At 37.4% G+C, this 26,014-nt stretch overlaps 1 protein-coding gene across 31 annotated transcripts in view; it reads right to left on the reverse strand.

The window, feature by feature from the left end:
* The window catches only part of CHL1 (cell adhesion molecule L1 like), a 355,943-nt gene that overhangs the window by 5,729 nt on the left and 324,200 nt on the right, over positions 1 to 26,014 (reverse strand). For 19 of the 31 annotated variants that reach the window (XM_086366681.1, XM_086366676.1, XM_086366690.1 and 16 more), the window contains 11 exons: positions 24,407 to 24,531; positions 20,696 to 20,797; positions 20,320 to 20,517; positions 18,350 to 18,420; positions 13,187 to 13,409; positions 11,397 to 11,512; positions 10,954 to 11,158; positions 10,622 to 10,744; positions 5,415 to 5,594; positions 2,047 to 2,208; positions 1,301 to 1,432 (listed from right to left, as the gene is read on the reverse strand). In XM_086366681.1, coding sequence (XP_086222807.1) covers positions 1,301 to 1,432; positions 2,047 to 2,208; positions 5,415 to 5,594; positions 10,622 to 10,744; positions 10,954 to 11,158; positions 11,397 to 11,512; positions 13,187 to 13,409; positions 18,350 to 18,420; positions 20,320 to 20,517; positions 20,696 to 20,797; positions 24,407 to 24,531 — 1,637 coding nt within the window. Of the gene's footprint in view, positions 1 to 1,300; positions 1,433 to 2,046; positions 2,209 to 3,215; positions 3,674 to 5,414; positions 5,595 to 10,621; positions 10,745 to 10,953; positions 11,159 to 11,396; positions 11,513 to 13,186; positions 13,410 to 14,255; positions 15,207 to 18,349; positions 18,421 to 20,319; positions 20,518 to 20,695; positions 20,798 to 24,406; positions 24,532 to 26,014 lie in introns of those variants that run through there. The other 12 variants (XM_086366694.1, XM_086366698.1, XM_086366700.1 and 9 more) reach the window with 4 other exon arrangements.

Genomic DNA, 26,014 nt, shown 5'->3' on the forward strand with positions numbered 1-26,014 from the left:
GCACCTTTTACTACTTACTTGCAGAGAGATGAGAATTTCTCTTGGTTTTCCTGCAGTGTGAAATGCTGACTTGTGTTTAAGAGCACAGTTTGAAGAAACTCCTTCAGAATCTGGATAAGGTAACACTTCACAAAGGACAATTTGTTGGGCATATACTCAAAGGGAAATGCTATGTCTCTTTACAAATTGAATGAAGTTAAAGTATTAACTAGGATGATTTTTATTTATATTTTATGTACCATTAATTCAAGAGGTATTAAACCTGATATATATCAGAGGAATAAGGGATGCATTCCCAGCAATGGTTAAGTTAACACAGCTAACTAGTAAACCCAGTACTATTAGAATGTACTAGTGCAAAATATCTCTGGGTCATGAATTTATAGAGAGGCATACTGTTAAAATATATGTGTGTGATTTACTAACAAGTCTCCCTAACATCTGTGATATTTTACAGATAGAAAATAGAAGCATGGAAGTATTATATGCCTCTCTAGAGCCTATTTTATATACTGCTGCTGCTAAGTCGCTTCAGTCATGTCCGACTCTGTGTGACCCCAGAGACGGCAGCCCACCAGGCTCCCCTGGCCCTGGGATTCTCCAGGCAAGAACACTGGAGTGGATTGCCATTTCCTTCTCCTATGCATGAAAGTGAAAAGTCAAAATGAAGTCGCTCTGTCGTGCCCGACTCTTAGTGACCCCATCGACTTCAGCCTACCAGGCTCCTCCGTCCATGGGATTCTCCAGGCAAGAGAACTGGAGTGGGGTGCCATTGCCTTCTCCACACTTGATATACTAGAAATGAATATTTCATTTTTAAAAAGTGAAATACTTTCATTCATAAAACAAGTAACTACCTAGAAATAATTCTGTTGATCATACATACACCCTTTGGTTAGTTATTAGAGGAATTTTCTTTTCCTCTCAGTACAGTATATTAACTAATGTACTAATATAAATAGACTTTAATGTGTAATTAAAACAATTGAAGATGTCTCTTACGAAGGTCTCCTAGAAATTAAATGTAAAATGTGAAAGTTAATTGCTCAGTCATGTCTGATTCTTTGCGACCCCATGGACTGTAACCTGCCAGGCTCCTTGGTCCATGGTATTCTCCAGGCAAGAATACTGGAGTGGGTTGCCATTTTCTCCACCAGGGGATCTTCCCAACCCTGGAATTAAACCCAGGTCTCCTGCATTCCAGGCAGATTCTGTACCATCTAAGCTACCTGGGATGTCCTAAACAGGTAAGTAGAATTTACTTGGTAAAATTTAAAGTCATAGTAAGAAACAGCTTTACCTGAGTACTTTCCGCCTTTGTTCCTCTTCACAAAGCAAACAGTTAACAATATTAGTGTGAGTAGAGCAATTGCACACATCAGTCCAATAAACCAGCCTTGAGTGGAGATGTCATCGTACAGACCAGCATATTCTGTTGTACAAAGAGAAGCACACTGAGTCCTGGAAACAGTCTTTGACATTAAGCCCCTTTGGGGAACATTAAACATCATTTTTAAATAAACAAAATAGCATCACTTTTGTCCTTGGAGTGCCCCTAGAGGGTATGTGATTTGAAGTACAGTTCATCAGGAGAATCCTGATAAATCGTTAATTCATTGTTCAGAAAGGGCCCTCTCAAACTGCATTTGACTCTTAGGATGAAAACCAGAGAAACAGTAGAGACAGATCAAGATGAACACAGTAGCAGCAGCAAGCAGGCAAAAGCACAAGCTGCCTTGGTTACATGCAGATTGCCAAGGAGATTCTGGGGGTTTGCTTTTAGTTTTTGTTATTAACACATGTTAATTAGCCGCAGACATTTTTACGCAACTACTCTGGTAAAAACAATTAAGAGGTAAGTCTGGATGTTGGTGAGACATTGTTCATTTCGATACTTTTAAAACGCTATGCCAAAACAAATTGACACTATAGTTTTTACAGCCAATGTACTTCATATTTTCAACATAGGAAGTATGTAAAAGTAAATAATCTACAGAGCATAGATGTATTGTCTAAGATGGCTCCAAACAGAATCTCATTTCTCACCTCTCCCTCTTGTCTCAATTACATCTTCAAAAATGCTATTGTTATCAACCCAATTCTTAGTCAAAAGGCGAACTACATGTTCAGCTCCCGGCTCAAATGCCTCTACTGGGTGAATCTTTTGAGTAAGATTTACTCCTTCTGATATCTTCCCGACACTTTTACCTAAGAAATGTACACAGTTAATTCATATGAATTGTAATCACTGAAAAGTAGGACATGAAAAGCAAAAAAGTACTGTTATTTGAGATGAATGAGAGCCATTTGTAGCATTTTTTTCTCAGTTCTGAATTATCAGAAGATGAAGAAAATCAACATTTCAAGATTTTCTTTTTTAATGTGCTGAGATGGAGTATATGAACTTAATTCATGTCCTTTAAAAATGATACACTTGTTGATGAAGTGATGCTATAAATTTGCGTGGTCATATGAATGGTTTAAAACCAAACACAGACTTCAAAAAACTGTACAATGTCACTTTGTGCAATTTGGACTTTCACAAACCTCATAGGAACCAGATTTGGAGATTTTGGCTTAGAATTGAAAGCATATGGCATTAAAACCTTTAATCTACATTACTTCCTTGCCTTGGTCATCTTCATAAGTATTGATAGAATAGCATAATATGTTCATATATTAAATGTTTGTTTGAAATTTCTAGAAACTTAGGCTACATAAAAGTGCAGGTTTATAGGTACTTTGAAATGAAATGTATTGAAATTTTTGAAGTGTTTGAGAACTTTACAATTCAAAATAAATGTATGTCAATATATTAATTGTAGAATATTATAGCAGATAAAAATATGACAAGTATAATTAAAATATACATATAATATCAGAAATTAAAACAAAATATCTAAAATAATTTTGCTGTTGATCCATAATGTTGCTAAGAATTAACTCAATAAAATTAACAATGTTTAAAGGCTTTAAATGAGAATGTGTCACATGTTAAAATTTAGGTATAACTTTTCAACACAGAGTAAAAATTGATTATATAGTTACTGATAACACAAAGACATCATTAAAAATGGCACCGTGAGAAAAATAAGACCAGTTATATTAGTTGAAGAAAGCCTTCAAGATTGAACACTTGAAACAAAACACAATTAATTTTGCCTTTGAAAAACAGAAATTTAGTGTTCCATTAAATAGCACAAGCTTTTGAAAAATAGAGCAAAGCACGGATTTTATTGCAACCAGTAATAACACAAAAAAGAATATTTCTGATTAACTCGATTTCCCCCCCTTTTAGATTATGGAATGTAAGCCACCTGAAAATCAGAGTGACAACCAGAAAATGATGGGGAAAAAAATGCTTGTGTATCAAATCCCATTCTCTGATTTAATGCCAGATGACCTTAAAATGGACCATCCAGGCAGAGCAAAGAAAAGAAAGATTCAGAAACAGATTCCAATTTGCACAAAAGTTAACATTTTTAGAGTATTTAGTGATAGCAAGATGATATTCTCAATAGAAAGATAATTTTTTTTCATTTTTCCCCCAAAGATCATGCTGAAATCAAGTGGAAAAGACTAGTTGTTTTTTCTGTAAATATGGCAATATAGGCCTATAGAAGAAAATTCAGTGTCAACAGGGGAAGGGGACAGTAGCTGACATTGCAGAATCCTGAAAAAGAGCACAAACATACTAGTAAGAAACACTTTCAAATCATGACACATGGGAATGAAGAAATATGCTATAAGATGCTCAAGTACATTAGTTATAGTTTGAATTTGCAGAAGAGAATAGCATCATTTATATAGCCACATAAACAGCATTTCCCACCCTCTGAAAACAACTTGTCAATGCAACCAAGCCCACATTTGCCAATATTTCTATATATACAAGAATGCATGACTATTGTAAGACAATTTTGTGATTTTTTTTTTCTTACATGCTGCTAATCGCCAGGAATGGGACTAGCGTTTCTGATATACTGTTGGTCCTTAAATAAAAGTAACCCTCCCCAGGCCTTAAACTCTGTTTTAGAAAATACTACAGTTGCATATTTAGATTACCACTATACTGACTTATTTTCTTGGTGTCAGACACTTGTTAACCATTTGAACTCTAGAGGAACAAGAACCTTTTAGTTACTGGAGTGTTTTCAGTCACCATTAAAAGTAGGTAAATAAGTTCTTCAATTCACTTGGTGTCCAATACATCCTTGGGAACAATTTGAGTTTTTGAGAGAAACTATTTTGGATATGTGTGTGTGTATATATACATATGTATATATACACATTCCCCCATAAAAGAAAGTTTTGAGTATATAGGAACTCTTAGGAAAACATAAGCTCTTCAGTATTTACATTGAGTAGGAACAAAATGAGAGGAAGAAACAAACTGACCAAGGTCACAGCATAACCATTTACACATTCATTTCATAGTGATTCATGAACTGAAACACATTGTAATATATGTCTTATATAAATGACAGACTGTTCACGTTTCTTTGTTACTATTTTCTCTTTTTTCCCATGGATTCTACCTTTCATTTAATCTAAAATTTGGGAAAGCATCCAGAACAGTGGATGCGTAGTACATGATACATAAATGACTTGTTTATTTTTCCCTTCTTGCTCTCTCCCAGTTCCTTTTGCCTGCCTCCAATACCCCTCTAGGTCTCACCAACTTGAATTCTAGGCAAGGCCCTCTTTTTTAAGCTTAAAAGTATGTCTATCCTTTCCCCCAATCCACTTCCCTTTCTTGCTTTACCTTCTTATTTTATCTCCTAATGCCCTGTTGATAACATAGAAAGCTTAGTAAAAATACTTCTAAAATCATAATTGGAGAAATAATTTTGGAAGGGAAATGGGCTGAGTTGGAAAAAAAATAGAAAAGTAAAATTGAATTAGGCGAACTATACAAATGAAACGATAGTGTTATGAGCCAGTTTCAAGCTAATTACTTGGCATCATCCAGTAGACAGTAAAATAAAATTGGTTTATGAATCACTGTATAGATGAGTCATGACATGGAGGTGAAATGTGTTAGATCAGTGGTGCAAAATGTCTACCAGTGCAAGAGGCAAACATTTTTCTGGGTGGAAACATTTCCAAAAGAAAAATACCCGCTCTACTAACCTTATGACTAACTTTGTGACCTTATAGCCCCCTATTTTAATTAAAATTATAGTTCCTGACCTTATATACACTGAGGCTATAGTTTGATTACTGTTGTGCAGAAATCCATAAATTGAGTCAATGTGAACTTTAGAAACAAGAAAAATAAATTCTGTACATCAGTGGAAAACAGAAGGTCAGACAGATTGAGAGCACAATCACTTCTGATTTATAGTGACTACCATGGTGCCTTCCTTTCAGAGCAGTTTAAAACGGAGCATGCATAAACCTCCGGTACTTACTCCCCTCTCCTAATGTAGCACTCTCCTCGGTGATTGGTTTTCCACAGCCCTTTGAAGTGCAAGCCCTCAAGTAGAATTTGTACTTGGTAGTTGCACTGAGGTTCAAAAGACGCCAGCTGGGCTTTGATGGAGTTGTAATGTTGATATCATTTAGCTCTCCAATTTCATCAGTGTCATTTACTGAAGAAAGAAACATGAACATCAACACCTCGGATTTTGTAGTCTTAGCCATTCAATTATGCCTTATTTCTGCTTCTATTCATGCTTGTGGCCTGCCATCTTAATTATTCATAGTCTCTATCAACTCAATTCTATGAGGTAGATACAATTATTATGACATATTATCCAGGGGTAATTTAAGATCTGGCAAGAATAAACACACTGCCTAGATCTAGAGCCACTAACTGGCAAACCTGGATTTGAATCTAAACCACAGCCTTTTAACTCCGAAGCCCATGCTCCTAATCACTGTGCTACACTGGACAGCCTCTGCAGCTTTACCATAGCTATTAACAATGATGAGCTCCCCCACTGACATATTTTCATTGTATCCTTGACGTGTGTGTGTGTGTGTCTGTGTATTAGTCACTTAGTCGTGTCTGACTGTTTGTGACCCCATGGAGTTTCGCCCTCCAGACTCTTCTGCCCATGGGATGTCCCAGGCAAGAACCCATGGGGTGGGTTGCCATTTCCTCCTTCAGAGGATCTTTCTGACCCAGTGATCAAGCACGGATCTCCTGCATTGCAGGCAGATTCCCTACCATCTGAGCTAAGTACTTTTTAATCTTTTATTGTAAAAATTTGAACAGTGATTTACCAGAGTCTTCTATAGTTTCTGGTTTACTATGTAGCACTGAACAAGTATTCAAGGACTCAAGAAACTGATAAATTAATGTATTTTAAAATGTCTACTGTATACTTAGCACTATGTAAAGTGCTGTATAGAAAAATATGATTTAGATAGTGCCTTTCAAAGAACCTGCAGCATAGCAAGATCTTGATATTTGTGCAAGAGCTCAAAGTGCTCTAAGACTACTGAAAGAATAATCCGAGATGAAATGGTATGTTCAAGGTTGTGCAACCATTAGTGGCAAGAAAAGGGCTAGAATAAACACTCTTGACACTTGGTCCAAGAGACCCTAAAAATATATTTACTCTTTAACTTAAAATGCCTTCATTGTAGATACAATGCAGTGAGATAAATGGAAATGAAAAATTACTAATCCAAACATAGGAAAGAAATAAAATAATCACTCTTGGTCAATTACTTGAGAGCACTCCTGTAAATAGCACCAAGTCAATTGAAAAACTACCACAATCAATGTAAGAATTCAGCAGAGTACATAGAGAGCTCTCATATACACACTCAACGACTATTTAGAACATATAGCCACAAAAATAGATAAGCCATCTAAGAATATTTCAATCACTTAGTAGATAGCTAAATAAGTATAGATATAAGACTAGAGATCTCTTTAAGAAAATGAGAGACACCAAGGGAACATTTCATGCCAAGATGGGCTCAATAAAGGATAGAAATTGTATGGACCTAACAGAAGCAGAAGATATTAAGAAGAAGTGGCAAGAATATACAGAAGAACCGTACAAAAAAGATCTTCACGACCCAGATAATCACAATGGTGTGCTCAGCCCAACATCCTGGAATGCCAAGTCAAGTGGGCCTTAGAAGCATCACAACGAACAAAGCTAGTGGAGGTGATGGAATTCCCATTGAGCTATTTCAAATCCTAAAAGATGATGCTGTGAAAGTGCTGAACTCAATATGCCAGCAAGTTTGGAAAATTCAACAGTGGCCCCAGGACTGGAAAAAGTCAGTTTTCATTCCAATCCAAAGGAATACCAAAGAATGCTCAAACTACCGCATAATTGCACTCATTTCACATGCTAGTAACATAATGCTCAAAATTCTCCAAGCCAGGCTTCAACAGTATGTGAACTTTGAACTTCCAGATGTTCAAGCTGGGTTTAGAAGAGGCAGACGAACCAGAGATCAAATTGCCAACATCCATTGGATCATCGAAAAAGCAAGAGAGTTCCAGAAAAATATCTACTTCTGCTTTATTGACTATGCCAAAGCCTTTGACTGTATGGACCACAACAAACTGTGGAAAATTCTGAAAGAAATTGGAATACCAGACCACCTGACCTGCCTCTTGAGAAATCTGTATGCAGGTCAGGAAGCAACAGTTAGAACTGGACATGGAACAACAGACTAATTCCAAATCAGGAAAGGAGCACGTCAAGGCTGTAAATTGTTACCCTGCTTATTTAACCTATTTGCAGAGTACATCATGAGAAACTCTGGGATGGATGAAGCACAAACTGGAATCAAGATTGCCAGGAAAAATATCAATAACCTCAGATATGCAGATGACACCACCCTTATAGCAGAACGCGAAGAACTAAAGAGCCTATTGATGAAAGTAAGAGAGTAGAGGGAAATGCTGGCTTAAAGCTCAACATTCAGTCAACTAAGATCATGGCATCTGGTCCCATCACTTCATGGGAAATAGATGGGGAAACAGTGAAAACAGTGACAGACTTTATTTTTTGGCTCCAAAATCACTGCAGATAGTGACTATAGCTATGAAATTAAAAGACGCCTGCTCCTTGGGAAAAAAGCTATGACCAACCTAGACAGCACATTAAAAAGCAGAGATATTACTTGGCCAACAAAGGTCCATCTAGTCAAAGCTATGGTTTTGCCAGTAGTCATGTATGGATGTAAGATTTGGACTATAAAGAAAGCTGAGTACCAAATAATTGATGCTTTTGAACTCTGGTGTTGGAGAAGACTCCTAAGATTCCCTTGGACTGCAAGAAGATCCAACCAGTCCATCCTAAAAGAAATCAGTCCTGAATATTCATTGGAAGAACTTATGCTGAAGTTGAAATTCTAATACTTTGGCCACCTGATCCAAAGAACTGACTCACTGGAAAAACCCTGATGCTGGGAAAGATTAAAGGTGGGAGGAGAAGGGGACGACAGAGGATGAGATGGTTGGATGGCATCACTGACTCAATGGACATGAGTTTGAGTAAACTCTGGGAGTTGGTGATGGACAGGGAGGCCTGGCGTGCTGCAGTGCATCAGGTCCAAAGAGTTGGACATGACTGAGCGACTGAAGTAAATATAAAGTTGTTATTTTATTGAAAGTCCACATATCAAGTAGTAGAGTAACCACAGTGATTTTAATATTTCAGCTTTTTCTATATATATTCTAAGCAGTTGTTTTTAAAATAAGTTTAGATATTATATACAGATCAACATGAAGGTAGGAATTTATTTAATATTCAGTTTTTCTATTATTAGAATAAAGATAATATGTATCTTTACCAAATAAAGTTGACATTGAAAAGTTCTCGAGTATTTCTTCAGTGCTTCCTACATGTTTGAAATACAGTTCATGGAATTAAGAGACTTAAAGTCTTCCCTGGTAGCTCAGCTGGTAAAGAATCTGCCTGCAATATGGGAGACCGGGGTTTGATCCCTGGGTTGGAAGATCTCATGGTGAAGGAAATAGCTACTCACTCCAGTATTCTGACCTGGAGAATTCCTTGGACTATTCCATGGGGTTGCAAAGAATCAGACATGACTGAGCAACTTTCACTTTCACGAGCTCAGCATCTAGAATGACTGAGCTGGGTTTCGATGTTTTCGTAACACTTATTTTACTGCATGACTCTTTGTAAGTGAACTCTGTGTACTTCTCATCCATAAAGCAGTGACGGTACATACTTCATAGACTTCCTGTTTTCATGAAAAATAAAGGGAGAGTACTCAATTTTTACTGATCCTGCTAACTAGCCAATACTCAAAAATGCTAAACCGCTGCCTCTATTAGGGTTATGCCTGTACCTGTTTAATCACAGGTACTCAAAGCAGAACAGAAGCTAAAGCTGATAGCTGACCCGAACAGCTGCAAGCGTTGAAGGGATTGATGGCAGTTCAGGGTTATGATCCAGTTGACTTATGCAAGCAGTGTAGACTGGGCTTCCATAGACCTGATGTTTCTGCTGTTTAGGAATTTATGCCTTCTAAGTTTAACATTTTCTTATGAGCTCAGTCCCCTAATCTCCATGTTGAGCTGATACTTAGATTTGAGGACTGTAACAGATGGGTGGTGCTATGATTAAAATAATCTAAACAACACGCTTTCATCCAGACATGTTGTTTTTAACTGAATGGCACAACAGCATATGGGGAGAGCCTGTGTGGTGGTCGAAAGACAGCTCTAGTTCTCTCAGTGTGACATGACTGCAGCAGTGGGCTACAGAAGCAGGATTCTACAAATACAATATATGCAGAGTTGAGACTGGAAACATGCCTCAGAGACAGAAGAGGCAGGGGAGGGTGGAAGTCAGTGTGCTCTGCATCTCCACTACATCATTTCTTTTTCTGTTTCCAATTTTTAAATTTAATTTACTTAAAAATAGAAACAAGCTATTCACCCATTTCTCCTACCCCTCCCCAACTTTCAAGTCTGGGGCTACCACCACCATCACCAACCTATTCTGTATCCATGACATCATTTACTAACTTTTTTCTTTGCATATTTCCTAATTCTCAAGGTATCTTATATATATGAGTGTGTGCGTGCTCAGTCGTGTCTGACACTTTGTGATCCTATGGACTAAAGCCCGCCATGCTCCTCTGTCCATAGGATTCTCCAGGCAACAATACTAGAGTGGGTTGTCATTTCCTTCTCCAGGGGATCTACCCAACCCAGGGATCAAACTTGTGTTTCCTACATCTCCTGCATTATCACTGATCCACCTGAGAATACCTATATACATATTAAAATGCATATTTTCTGGTGTCTATTAACTTACTGCTTTTTTCCCCTCAAAACAAGAATTGGCAAACCTTTCTGTTAAGGACAAGATTGTAAATATTTTAGCCTTCGTGGGCTATGTGATCTCTGTTGCAACTACTTAGCTCTGCCACTATGTAAGAAAGCAGATATAGACAAATATAAGTTAGTGGACATGGCCATGTTGCAATAAAACTTGTAAGAACAGGCAGCAGGCTCGATTTGATCTCTAAGCCAGTTTACAAACCCCTGTGCTATAAGTATGCCAGCCTACAAACCATGAATTAGATTCTCAGCATGGGAAACCAAATACTCAACCAAAAAAAAAAAATGAAACGTTAATAGGCAAATCTAATTCAAATATGTACTCACTTATCTGGTACTGCAATAGATATCCAGTTAAGTTTCCATTCAATTTCTTGGGTAGCCCCCAGGACAAAGTGGCAGTGTCTTTATCAACTTTGATGACTTTGAGAAAAGTTGGTTGTTCAGGTACTGGAAAACACAAAACCAACAATAGACACTCCAATTGGTAAATTTCTTTAAAAAATTATAGTTTTTTTCTTTTTATCAAATTGAGGAGCTAACTCATATGACATATGTACAACTTTACTACTACTAAGGGAGGAAATGTTTTGACCATTGGGATATTTGTTATTTTAAATTGTTATTTATAAACTAGATATAATCCTGAACTGTCTCACCTCCTTCTGGTGTTTGAAATATAAAAGGCTCACTCTCTGGACCAGCCCCTTTGGAATTATAGGCTAAGACTGTTAAGTGAAATTCACTAAAGGCATCCAGAGAAGGAACCATTCCATAGTCTCTTTGTCCTGAAAATCTCAGAATGTTCACTTCTTTGGGATGTGTCCTTCCATCCAATAGGCTTTTTGTCTTCCACCAGTTTACCTGCAATGACAATAGGAACCCTTTAACATATCACCAACTCAATGGACATGAATGTGAAGGACAGAGAAGCCTGGCATGCTGTAGTCCATGGGGTAGCAAAGAGTTGGACACGACTCAGGAACTGAAGAACAGCGTATCACCGGCGATAGCAGATTTCTCTTTAAGCTTCTGAAATCAGTCTTATTCACAGGAAATATATTAATTTAACAATTAGAAGAAGAAAAGCTATGATAAAAACCTGATATCCTTTCAGATGTCCGTGTACTCTTTCCTTTGGAATTGTTGACCAGGTAACTTTAACTAATGTGCTGTTTATAACATCCACCCCTTGGATCACTGGAGCTGCATCAGGATCTGTTGGGCACATAAGAAGGATTAGCTTTCAAATAATCCAAACACGATTATTAGGATCCTTTTCTAAAGGTGATCCTTCATTTTTTTTTTTTTTTTTTGAGAAAAGGAAAGCACTTTTCTCAAATCAGTTTCAAGTGGAATGAAGAGAGTTTCTCATTAAAGAAGAGTTTCAGTGCCCCAATATTAATAGGTTTCTAGAGAAGAGCAATGGCACCCCACTCCAGTACTCTTGCCTGGAAAATCCCATGGACGGAGGAGTCTGGTAGGCTGCAGTCCATGGGGTCGCTAAAAGTGGGACACGACTGAGCAACTTCCCTTTCACTTTTCACTTTCATGCACTGGAGAAGGAAATGGCAACCCACTCCAGTGTTCTTGCCTGGAGAATCCCAGACACGGGGCAGCCTGGCGGGCTGCCGTCTATGGGGTCGCACAGAGTCGGACACGACTGAAGCAACTTAGCAGCAGGAGCAGAGAAGAGGAGGGCCTGTACCACACTGTACTGAGAAAAGCCCTTGTCCAGATGGATATGGTGTGAGCAAGATAACTGAAAACAGTGGACAATGAAATCCTCTGTGGGCATCTTGCCTTGGAAACATGTGAACCAGACTAATATAACTCAAATGATTTGGGAGTTTGGTGAATATGAATAACATTAATTGAGCATATTAGTGTTCAACAGTAATTGAGCATATTCTGTGTGTCATACACTGTTCTGAGAGCCTATCCTGGATTGGCTCACATAATCCTTAGAACAGTCCCATAAAATGGTATTATTATTATCCCCATTCTACAGGGGAGCCAACTACAGAGAAGTAGTTTGCGACCCCATGGGCTGTAGGAGCCTACTATGCTCCTCTGTCCATGGGATTTTCCAGGCAAGAGCACTGGAGTGGGTTGCCATTTCCTTCTCCAGAGGATCTTCCTGACCCAGGGATTGAACCCAGGTCTCCCACATTGTAGGCAGACGCTTTACCGTCTGAGCCACCAGGTAAGTCTTAGTGAGAACACAGGTAGCAGGTAAATAAGGAGCTAGTCATTTCACATTCCTGCCCTTTTTCTACTCTTGGATCAAAATATTACTTTGGATACTGTAAGAACAATGAGAATAATGCCTACTATCTAGTTATTTGTAATGCAGTGTCTTTCCTTTTTCCAAACATTTATTTGCAGCAGTTCTTATGGTATAAATACCTAATAATAAAATTATGTCATTAGTACCTCAACATTCTGCGTATAAGTGCTTCTATATGGAAATCTGGGTCTGCACCTCACCTTCCTTAGGAAGGCTCCAGCGCTGAGGCCAGGGGTGTGGCAGCAGGCAGCTGTTAGGAGGTCCTTGACAAGTAAGGGCACATATGATTGGACACCTAAGAGTCATGCTGCTGAGCTGTGTGCACTGATGGTTCCAGGTCTTTGATGTTCATTATGGAAGTAGTTTTTTTTTTGGGAAACTGAATAAAATTAAACCTTTCAATGTTCTTCCTCACCACCCCTCTGACAACTCTCCCGCAGTCAGCTCTAAAGTAGAAACCATGTGTTCAATTTCTTTTTATCTCCCACTGTAAGTACAGCCTCTTTGCATGCACTACTCGCTTAAAAATGCTCCTCGACAGGGGTGCAATCTACTTGAGAGAAGCTATTCTAGAAGTGGTGGGTGTCAGCTGCATCACTTACAATCTTCTCCAGAATACAGAATCACTGACTGTGGCTCAGGGCCGGAGCCCAGGTGATTGATGGCTTGAACCTGGACATCGTACGGCGCATAGACAGCAGGTGTCATCACCCGCAGGGTGTGGTTAGTGACTGTCTCTTCCTCCCACTCCACCGGGGCTCCCTGTGGCTTCCAGGTCACTCTGTATTCCAGTCCAGGTCCATTCTGCTCCATAGCTTTCAAAGGCTAAAACAGAAGGTCGGCGTGATCACAGACATGCTGAGTCAGGGGATAGAGAAGCCACCCTAAGTGGTACAAGCAATGTGGCCAAAAAGCGATCATTTTTGGTGAGATCTTTAATCCCCCTCTTTGGTTTGGAAATGCTTGTGAAAAGTTTTGTCATTCTGTTCATTTAAGCTTGAGAGTTGCTCCTTCCCCTCCCCAAGTAGAAAGAATCCCACAATTTAGATGTCTGGATTATGCCCTTGTGGTTAATTCTAACTGTTCATATATGAAAGAACTTACTAAGAAATTCCATAGAAGGTTTTAGCTTTTCTTCACACTTTCTTCTATATTCTAATTTTTTCACTCCTAAAGAACTTCAGAGATGAAAAGGACATGGCTAAGAGTTCCCTAAGTATAGTGTTAGTCGCTCTTTGCAACCCCAGGGACTGTAGCCTGCCAGGCTCCTCTGTCCATGGAGTTCCCCAGGCAAGGAATACTGGAGTGGGTTGCCATTTCCTACTCCAGGATCCCTAAATATAAATGGGATTTTTTTCATGGCTTTTCAGTCAAAACTCTTTCCATCTGACTCCATCCATTATCCCCCATCTTCCTTCCAAGAGAAGAGAGAGAACAAGTAAATATTTTTGTATAATATGTCTTTGTGTGCACTAGTACCCAGAAGATGTAGCTCCTTTTTATAATACAATAGTTCCCAGCTCCTTGCCCATTCTCTCTTTTATGAGAAAGCACTCCCCATCCTCCAGTTTAATTTTCTGTATAGAAATATTTACTGGAGGAATTTCTCGAATAGGAGATTGGTTATTTCCACTCTAGCTTTTAATTAAATAATACTTCAATTAAAAAACATGTGATTTAAACCATCTGTTTAATATCACAAAAAATGGCAATATGCGTTTAAATGAATCAATTATATACAATACATAAAAATCTGATTTTAGACATAGATTTATAAGGGTCACTTATATAACTAATAATTTTGTCTGTATATTCAAGTGATTCAATAACCATACATAACGCTTTTATAGAATTTGCAATACTTCTTGACTCGGATTAATTTATAAGTACTTAATAGAGGGATTGGATGGAATAAAGTTGAAAGAACAGTAGTATATCAGCACAATAATTTCAAGTCTGGTGCTTATTCTAGGGTTAATAGTTAAATTCTCTAAGAGGAAAAAATATGAAATCAAAAGCTTTCTGAGATTTTCACAGTCACTGTTTATGTTTTGCCTTCAAACTTTTGTTCCAAGATATTTCCTACTCTCATATAGATAAACTTACAAGAGGCTGTCACATTGCCCAGGTAAGTCAGGCCACAAGCTTTTAGTTCCATTCTACAATCTTGAATTACAATTACCTTCAGTCCCAACTGACAATAAATATGTACAAATACTATTATTCAGTTTATGCATGTTTTGCTTCAAGAAAAATAGTTGCATTTGATAAAGCTCTCTGAAAAATTTTAAAACAAACTGTGCCACCCTAGGTAACACTGTTAAGGAAAAAACCTTACCTAAATCGCCAGCCTCCTTGGTGCCTAGACTCCCAAAGAAACTGCAGGAATACTTTGTATTTGGCTTTTAGACAGTGGACAACAAAACCTCAAATTCACAAATAGATCCCAAACAAAGATAACAAACCATAGTAACCAGGGGTGTGGGGTTGGGGGTGAGGGAAGATCACCAGCATTCCTTCCCCTCATGCAGCTGCTCATAAGAAAGGCATCTCTATAAAAGAGGCTCTTAATTTGATGTCTGGGCATCTCTAGATGGGGTCCGTGGATGCCCTTCAAAGGATCTGAAAATACACAGAACTGCTAGTAAAACTTTCTATGTCTGATTTTGTAGAACAAAACTGTACTTCTATTGAATTTTCAGAGAGATCTATCAACAAAGCAAGGTTATACTGACTAGAAACTGGACAGATTTTTTTGTATTGCCTGCTGCTGCTAAGTCGCTTCAGTCATGTCCGACAGCCAACCAGGCTCCTCCGTCCCTGGGATTCCAGGCAAGAACACTTGAGTGGGTTGCCATTTCCTTCTCCAATGCGTGAAAGTGAAAAGTGAAAGTCAAGTCGCTCGGTCGTGTCCGACTCTTCGAGATCCCATGGACTGCAGCCCACGAGGCTCCTCCGCCCACGGGATTTTCCAGGCAAGAACACTGGAGTAGGGTGCCATTGCCTTCTCCATTTGTATTGCCTAAGTTCATTTTAAGGCTAGTGGTTTTCTGATTACAATTGTAGTAGAAATAATAAGTCCTACATCCTTTAGAGGGCTTAAACCACTTGGCTGTGATCATATAACCAGGTAATTGGAGAAGTTGCTGTTTCCCAAACATTAATGAAATGGGTTTTTGTTTGTTTTGATCATTTTCTGGAATCTGTGAGATTACATATTTGCTATTTTATTGAAGTTCAAATGTAACATAAATACATTTATACTTAAGAATAAAGTATAAACTCATCATTATCTTAGAAGATAATGTTAACTAAAAAGAGTAGTTTTATCATTAAGTTAAAATTCAATGTCACTTTTAAAAAAAAGTGAGTCCTTAATATTTAATGTGCCAAATTTATAAAGATAATGTATATACAATAGAACATGAGTTAAATAAGATAACTGAAATCCATTTTTACTGTAAAATAAGGTTCACCCATCAATGAGTAAATGCACATTCACTAATAAGTTACAAATAAAAGTTTGTATATTATTTTTCTCCATTGAATGTTTCATAATGATATTACTTTATTTCTCCTGTATTTGCCTATTGTCTGTCCCTCCAACTAGATTATACACTCAGGAAAACAAAGACTATTTTTGACTGCCATATATAAACCAAGGACCTCATAATACTTTTATTCATAGTTAATGCTAAAAAGAAAACATAAACCAAAAGAGAATTAGGGACAACCAGTCTGTTCCTATTTAATCCTTTTGTGAAAGATCAATGTTTCTTCCTTTTTTTTTTCAGACAAATTGCTCCTCTCTGATCATTATCTTGTAGATAGGAATTATTTGTAAGTCAATCTTTGGAGGGGATCTGGTAATCAATTTATACTGTGTGCTTGTCAACCTGGGGAAATAGCTGGCATTTAACTCCAGTTTACAAGATAATTCATGCAAAAGAATAACTGATGAGTAAATGTTCTTAAACTTCACTGGTTATGCTTATAGTTATTAGGCCTCTGACATTTCAAAATGACATGAAACACAATGGAATAAATTATGAAGGTAATTGTCAGCTTAGTTCCAAATCTCTATTTCCTTCCTCTGGTCAGTTAATTACTAAATTACATGTCATTTACTTTTCAAAGACAAACTGTAAACACTTTCATAGTTTAATCCCATTCTTCCAAGAAGAGAGCACTAGTAATTAGTCTTGTGTATCTTTGGGGGTGGGGACAGAGTGATTAATGAATAGGATGATCAGGAGGAAGGACTGCAGATCCCAGCTCTCTTTTCATTACTGACTCAGGGCATGCATCTGGGTAAGATCACAAAACTGGAGCCCCAGCTTCTCTGTACTGAATGTGATGCTGACAGCATGGAGCTACTATAGCCCTCCCAGAGGAGTCGTGACAATTAATGAACTAATGTTAGTGGAAAATGGTGCACTTCTCGGAGGAAGTGACCTGATAATTATACACTATTATTGTCATCTAATCCAGTTATATCATCTATCTAATAGAAATTTCTATGGAACTTAAAAGACAATAGATACTCTAAAAGGATAAGATCCTAACATAATTTTAAATGTGGTAGTAGCTATTTGTGGCCATATATTCAAGAAAATAATACTATTCTTGACTATATTTAACTTCTGTATATTGCCAATTATTTTTCAAATTTTAAGTTTGCAAAAAGCTTACTCTCACTGAAATGGGAATAAAGGCTTAGTTTTACATAAAAATATTGACTACATATTTTGTAGGTATGGGCAATGTTATCATATAAGACCAATCAATGATGAAGAAAAAAGGAAATCAAACTTTGTACCTTCTAAAATTCTTCCAAAAATCACATCTGGAATGAGTTGTGGAAATAAATTAATATATTCCAGCATACATTAAAAAATGCTTGTAAAATTCAGTGACTTCAATATCAGAAATCTGTTATTACTTAGACTTGCTAAATGGTAACCTACTTTCAAGTAAGGTAAAATACTTGTTCATGAAACATGTCAAAATAGAGGAGAGAAAAAGTTACAGAAGAAATTTAGAAATGGCATTAAAAAAAATTAAAGTCATCTGAGCAGATACAAACTTTTGTGCAAAATTCAAAGAGGAAAGTCTATTTTAGTAACTTTTAACATTTTATATATATATATATATATAAGAGAAAATGAGTAGAGTTTGAAGTTCAAAGATACTCATGTGGAAATCCTAGTTTTGTTGATTTCTAATTGTATGGTGATGGCCCAGTCTATCCATGGATCCGTTTCTATATCTAGGACACAGTATTAATGATGCTGTCTTGACAACATTGGTCTCAGAGTTTGATATGAGTACACAGAATGCCTAATAGTGCTTAGTAAGTGGTGACTGTTCCTTAGGGGTCATACTTTTGATATGCTTAATCTTTATTGGCCATGTACCAAAAGACAGTGAAAGATTATCAGTAGTTTTCTTTTTTTTTTTTTAAATGGGAGAGGATTAAGAATATTGGTAATAACAATATTAGGAATCATAAATTTTGGAGAATGGATTGCAATGAAATCAGCCTGTAAAAACTTTCTTAAATTATCTACCACAGTTAAACTCTATTTTACAACCTTCTAATCGTGATGACTTTTTAAAATATATAAATAAAATATATTTATAAAATATGTAAGTAGTTTTCTTCTGTTCTTAAAAGAGATTGTTCTATCATTATACTTAGCATGTGGACCTAAAAAAAGTAAAAAGAACACAACGGTAATAAGTAAAACATAAAGAATCCTCACCTCCCATTTGATAATCATTTCCTTGGGTTGAGAAGCTTGAACTCTTATGTTTTGTGGATTCTTGTCTGGAGCTGAAAAATTATAAATATGAAAATTACTTTTCCCCATTGTATTATCTACAAATATATCATCCCTCTGCCCATAAAAAACAGATTTTTACATAACTTTGATTATATTTACTTATATCTGACCCAGTTTGTAAAAAGATTCACAGCACTTTTATATAATTATTTTAGAATGTATACACTTCACATATTATATTTATACATATTATGAAATGATCACAATAGTTAGTTAACACATCTCACCTCACATAAAGCATCATATATATATATATAAAATATATATAAGGAGTAAAATCATATTCATGGAGTGATATACTTATTATTCATCAGAAATAGATTTACTTTACCTGTCTTAATTTTAAACCTGCTCTTGAAATTCTAAACACACTATTTAAATATACATTTTAGTTTTAAATCTGCTTTTTCTTTCAGAATTACTGTTAGAAATGTGATATGAATGTTTGCCTCAACGTGAATAAAATTAAAGGTCATATATTAATATCAACAGCTAAGTTTTAGGGGCATCAAATAGGAAACAGCAGGTAATGTCCCCATGAAATATATTTGGATGAATCTATTATATACTCCTTGGAAGGAAAGTTATGACCAACCTAGATAGCATATTCAAAAGCAGAGACATTACTCTGCCAACAAAAGTCCATCTAGTCAAGGCTATGGTTTTTCCAGTGGTCATGTATGGATGTGAGAGTTGGACTGTGAAGAAAGCTGAGCGCCAAAGAATTGATGCTTTTGAACTGTGGTGTTGAAGAAGACTCTTGAGAGTCCCTTGGACTGCAAGGAGATCCAACCAGTCCATTCTGAAGGAGATCAGCCCTGGGATTTCTTTGGAAGGAATGATGCTAAGGCTGAAACTCCAGTACTTTGGCCACCTCATGCGAAGAGTTGACTCACTGGCAAAGCCTCTGATGCTGGGAGGGATCGGGGGCCGGAGGAGAAGGGGATGACAGAGGATGAGATGGCTGGATGGCATCACTGACTCGATGGATGTGAGTTTGAGTGAACTCTGGGAGTTGGTGATAGACAGGGAGGCCTGGCATGCTGCAATTCATGGGGTCGCAAAGAGTCAGACACAACTGAGCGACTGAACTGAACTGAACTGATTTTATAAGAAGGGTTAAGTATACAGTTTAGTGCCAAGATGAACTTATACTAAAATCATACAAGTACCTGATTATTATCTCTGCTTATATTGTCTCAATCCCCAAAGGGAATTATATCCTTGTATATTTATTTCAGACAGAGAGGGAACAAATACCATGCTATGACCACATTTTTAATCATTTCCAATTCAGTAATACAAATTTCAGCACTATCAATATTTTGCTTTATTGGTTTATAATATTATATAAGGCTCACATTTACAATATTATATTTTGAATTCTGTATATACTACAGCATGTTGGTTGTTGAGAATTTTTTTAAAGCATCTTGAGATTTTAGGTAGATATTAGATATCTATTTAGCTATTGAGATACAAAAAATACACTAAATGCATAAAAGGGCATTACATGCAGTAAAAATTGAATGCACTATCTATAACATATCAAGAGTTTTACTTCAGCAAGTTGAAATGAGGAGAAAAATAAAGAGAAAGTTGACTTTAATATACATTGAACTTTAGTTTACAACTTATTTATGGTATCTGATTTTAACATAATACTCAGCTATCAGAAATTGCTCAGAATAATGCTTGTTCATGTTCCTCAAACATTTATATACAACTTAGAAGACTGATGTCCTTTGACTATTTTCCATGTTGTTAGTTCTGTACTGGAGGAAATCTAAAATCCTACACCATGGCATCAATCCTTTTTTATTAAAGATGTTCAAGGATGCGGCAAACTATAATATTTTGTTAGAAACTTGAGGTGTGAGCGTCCATACCTGCTGGGGGTGTTTCATGATGGCCTGATGGGTGGCTAGGCTGGCTTCTCCCGACTTCATTCATGGCTATGACCCTGAACTGGTATCTCACATATGGAGCCAAAGACAGCACAACTGTTGTTTCCTTTCCTTGGACTCGAGTCAGTTCTTCCCACCTTCCAGGCTCCTCTTTGTTTCCTTCAAATTCTACAATATACTCTGGCAGTGGGAACACAAAAAACACATTAGAAAAGACTGAGAATGTTTAAGTTATACTAAGGTTTATATATAATATTAAATGTTTTAAAGGATGTTTTATGGATAATCCACTCATGCACCAATGGCTTTAATATTAATTTTAACTCTGGAGAACACAGTTACCCCAAGTCTTCCCTACCGCTGATATTGCTGTTGTGGTCATCTCCAGCCTCCCACGTCAGTCGAACACTTCTGTTCTGTCTTTCCGACAAATGAAGGTTTTCTGGTGGATCCGGAACATCTGATTAATAATGAAAAATAAAGGTAAGGAGATGGCAGATCATTGGCTTGTCAATCCCATTTCCTCACTAAGGTACCCTGCAATCCCCTGCTTCCCCTACATGCCCCTGCCTCCACTCTGACCTGCCAAATCTCACCTGACCTTCTGGTTCTATTTCAAATGCAGGTTCATCCACCTCTGTTCCCAACTGTAAGTATTACCTCCCTTTACTGTGACTAATATAGCTCATACACTTATTTATATGCTTGGTTCATCTCTTATATGGGACGAAACAGATCTTCCAGAGTAGTAACCATACTTTATTCATCTTTACATGCCCAGTGCCTTGCACATAAATGTTTTGTGACTAAGTAAACAGTGTATTATCACTTAAATCATGCATGTAATTATCATATTAGAATCATAAACTTAGGTCCTATAAGTACAGGAAAATAAGAACATGAATTTAGGCTTTCTTTTCTACATGCTTTGGATTTTTCATTTACAACAATTAATTATCAGTATATCATACCTGGAGTTCTAAAGAAGAGTAGGAAAGGGATTTATATTGGAAGAAGATATTGAGCTGATAAATGTTGTGACAGAGATTAGAAACCTGAGTAGGCAATGACAAATTTTAAGTGTGTTAAAGTACACGGAAATTTCTGGTACTTTAAATATAAAAGGAACAGTAAAAGGACACATTTTTTCAGAGGAGACAATCAAAGTCATATCTGATGACACCTTCTTAGGTGAGCTTTCTTCTCCAAGTGGGAAAAAACATCCATTATCCCTGTATTTAACAACTGTTGGGAATTTATACTGATAAACATTGTTTTCACTTCAGGAGACAGCATGTTTATTTTTAAAATATGGTCCGTGACTATGTTCACACTGTAGAATCCTAAATGATAATTTACTGTAGGAGCCCTAAATAAGAATTTATTTCCTCCACAGGCTTGAGGATATTTGAACTCAGAGAATTTAAGCTTGTCTTTGGCACTTACTAAGTCTACTATTTCTCAAATTTCTTTGAACAACCAGTGCAGCCTGTTTTGTATGACATTAAAATCTGCTCTTTCTGAGAATCACGTGGAACTACGATAGATGGACTGCAATTGAGACCTAAAAGAATGCTGCTCTTAAAGGCTGCTTCTGGCAGGGCTTTTGAAAGTAACTTCTGATTGAAAAGGGTCAACCATATGCTTTAAAAAACTACTTTCCAGGAAAAAGAGTCTTTTAGAAACTATACATGGATTTGACATTTGTTGCTCTCAGTTATGGGGATATGCTTCTTAAAATCAGAGACTGACCTGAAAAAATAGGGTATAAACTCCAAGAAGTGGTAAGAGGATGCCCCCTATCTCATTAAACATTCATTATTTTATTTTCATTCTAAAAACATTTGGCAATTGCTTCATCAATAAATAGTACATATACTCATGCTATGCTATGCTAAGTCACTTCAGTTGTGTCTGACTCTGTGCGACCCCATAGATGGCAGCCCACCAGGCTCCCCCGTCCCTGGGATTCTCCAGGCAAGAACAGTGAAGTGGGTTGCCATTTCCTTCTCCAATGCATGAAAGTGAAAAGTGAAAGTGAAGTCACTCAGTTGTGTCCGACTCTTAGCGACCCCATGGATTGCAGCCTAACAGGCTCCTCCATCCATGGGATTTTCCAAGCAAGAGTACTGGAGTGGGGTGCCATTGCTTTCTCCGCATATACTCATAGTCACTATTTAAAATTATCAAACTTTTAATAGTTCTAGAAGATGGCAGCCTAATTACAAGACTGACATATCAAATTTCACAAGAAAATTTACGTGGCATGTATCAGGTGGTAGGGAAGGCAGTCTCCTTGCCATTGCTCAAAATACTTGAGGGCAAAGCCCGTGGATCCTGACATTGACATTTAAAATTATACCTGGGACAAATTCCAATCTACCTGAATTTTAACCATTTTATCTGGTGAATCACTTACTGGAATGATTACTAAGGACTGAACCTTTCTACTTTTAGTTCCCTGAAGTAGCTGAAATACATCTCCTAAAAAGGTTTCTTTTGAACCAAGTCCATACCACCTATCATCTGATAGGTAAAACTGAACATTTTGGGGTATTTTTAAGTGGTCATTAGTTTCACTTGAAACATGGTGGTCATTTATCTCACTTGAAATACAGTGGTCATTGGCTTCACTAGTAAAGATCCAGCCTCTTTACTCATTTTCCACCAGCCTACCTCAAGAGGGACTGAATTCTTACCCAGGGGAGGCAACCTCCCTGTGAATCCCAGTGACCAGAGTGCTAAGGATACAAATGCCCATTAATAGTAAGGATTTATCTAGATACATGGTCAAGGCATTTAAGATACTTCCCTGGTGGGTTAAGACACTAAAAAACCTGCCTGCAATTCAGGAGACGTGAGTTTGATCCCTGGGTCGGTAAGATCCCCTGGAGAACGGAATGGCAACCCACTCCAGTATTCTTGCCTGGAGAATTCCATGGACAGAGGATCCTGGCGGGCTACGGTCTATGGGGTCGCGAAGAGTTGGACATGACGGAGTGATTAACACTTTCTCTCACCAAACCACTTTTAAGGACTGTCAGCAAGCTAAAGAAAAACTAAGTGCTACCCACTGAAATACAGTAATAATAGAAAGCTAAAAATGTCTTTGTCAGGCTCCCAGCAAAAAGTAAACAGTTCACACAAGGTGATTCAATGAGTTTGTAATAAAGACTCAAAAGATATGAGCAGTATATCTGGGGTGAGGCGCGGGCAGTTACTAGAATTCCGTCAGGGAGAGCTGTGTGGACAAAGCCTCTCTGAGAGCATAGATGACTATGGCAGAGGCACACAGCCAGCCTGCAGGGAGGCAGCATCCGGAGAACACACCCTCCACCCACCACCTCTCCTGCCATGGCTCCCCACTGGCCAAAGCAAACGAAACCTTGAGGGTAAGCTGTTTATCGATGCCCACCGTTTTCCAGATTCAGAGAGCAGGTGAGACTGAATCCGGAAGGGAAACTAGGAGAGCTATCCAGCAGTCGACAAGCTGTAAACATGGATGACTGCAAGCATAATTGCACTGATTATGCCAAAGGGGCATGCACATTGCTTTCTAATTAGAATTATTATTTAAAAAAAAATCAGAAGACTTTCTCTGCGTAAGAGCCCTTCAAGTCCCTCCCTCTCCTTCCAAATGGGGCCCTGGGAATTGAGCTCGGTCCGGCCTCTAGTTTAGATCAGGACCACTGTTTAATCACCACTGGACCCCACCCTCACCTCTCCACACTAGCCCATTTCTAGCCCTCAGCCACATTTCTCTGTGTACAGCTTAAGGGTCCTGGGAACTCAAGCGTACTTCAGTTTTCTTTCTGCTGATAGCATCACCTACCTCCCACTGCTTCTGGCAACATTACCCAAGCAGAAAAAAGAAATTAAGCATTAATTAACTTCTTTAGAATAAGAAGAGGTAAAACCATTTGAAAGTAGGGTAACTAATTGAAAAATTTAAACTAACAAACATGCACAGGCTTAAATAATCATTGGCTTAATTGCCAAGAACAGTGGAATTTAATCAGTAATAGAGGAAAAAAAGGACAAAGATTTCTCCACTAGTTAGTGCACTTACCAAGGACAGTTACTTGTGTCATATCAGCAACGCTATCCAGAGCAGTGTGAGCAGAACATGAGTATATACCTTCATCTTCCATGGTGACATTAGATATCGTCAGATTAGCTCCATCAATAATTATCCTACCAGGAAAAAAGTGAGGCTGTGGTGAGGATGAAAATAATAGAAACAAAAGAAATGTACTCCTGTCAAAAATAAATATTCCCCATGGACAATATTTCAAGGAAGAATTCTTTGTCTAAAAGCCTGTCACATAATGCATTTTATTGGAGAATTCAATAGTTGAAAACTGGGGATAAAACATTATTAAAACGCACAAAAACATTATTAAAACGCACAAGTCATGAAAGGGATCAAGTCTGTTTTTAATTTATGAAATCCAACCATCTGTGATTCATGGGTCAGTGATGAAACTGTCTTGCCTGGTATGTCTAAAGACTGTACAATAATTAGGATACATTTGAATAATTCTTAATACACGTTTGGGAAACCACCTACACAGGATCAACTAGGGTGCTTCTTACAAAGACGGATTCCTGAATCACACCTCAGTTCTACAGAGCCAGGATATCTCAGTTGAAGTGTGGTAATCTGTCTTTGACAACCTATTTTCTCCGTCCTTCCAACCTCCCACATAGAATGTGCATTAAGATCTGATACAAATTAAACTGTGACTCATTTGAACACTAGATGGCAGAGTAGGACTTCTTTTTGGAAATTATTTGATGCTTTATTATTTGCCAATATTTAATTGAGTTTACATGATTTTTTACATAAATTATACCTTTTATTCTATGCCTATATATTATTAGCCTAATTATTCAAGTGATTTTTTAAAAAATAAAGTTCCATTAAATTTGAGATATGTTCATAGCAGTTTGTTATTTGATTGAAATAAACAATGTCTTCCTTGTGGAGAAGGAGAGAAAATCTTACATCATTTTTTTTTTAATATAAAACATATAAACTGTTAAAAATTCTGAGTTAAAAGAAGCCATCTAAAAGTGTAGTAAAGTTAAATATGGTTCTTCCCTTTGATGATAGACAAAGTCAGCCCCTTAGCTTTATGCCAATAACTGAACGATTTGCCAGTTGATACTACCTGTTATTGCTAGTCAAGAAACTCACTATAATTCTAATGAAGAAGCTTTGACATAAATCAGTTTCTCAGTTCATGTTAGCTATGTGTCCATTTGGTACAAGTATCAGAATATTACATACACTTATCAAGATTGCCTGGAGAAATATCAATAACCTCAGATATGCAGATGACACCACCCTTATGGCAGAAAGTGAGGAGGAACTAAAAAGCCTCTTGATGAAAGTGAAAGAGGAGAGTGAAAAAGTTGGCTTAAAACTCAACATTCAGAAAACGAAGATCATGGCATCTGGTCCCATCACTTCATGGGAAATAGATGGAGAAACAGTGGAAACAGTGTCAGACTTTATTTTTCTGGGCTCCAAAATCACTACAGATGGTGACTGCAGCCATGAAATTAAAAGACGCTTACTCCTTGGAAGGAAAGTTACGACCAACCTAGAGAGTATATTCAAAAGCAGAGACATTACTTTGCCAACAAAGGTCCGTCTAGTCAAGACTATGGT

Source organism: Bos grunniens, chromosome 22, assembly GCF_055505025.1.
Source record: "Bos grunniens cultivar Pamir isolate PY7600 chromosome 22, Bosgru_T2T1.0, whole genome shotgun sequence".
NCBI classification, from domain to species: Eukaryota; Metazoa; Chordata; class Mammalia; order Artiodactyla; family Bovidae; genus Bos; species Bos grunniens.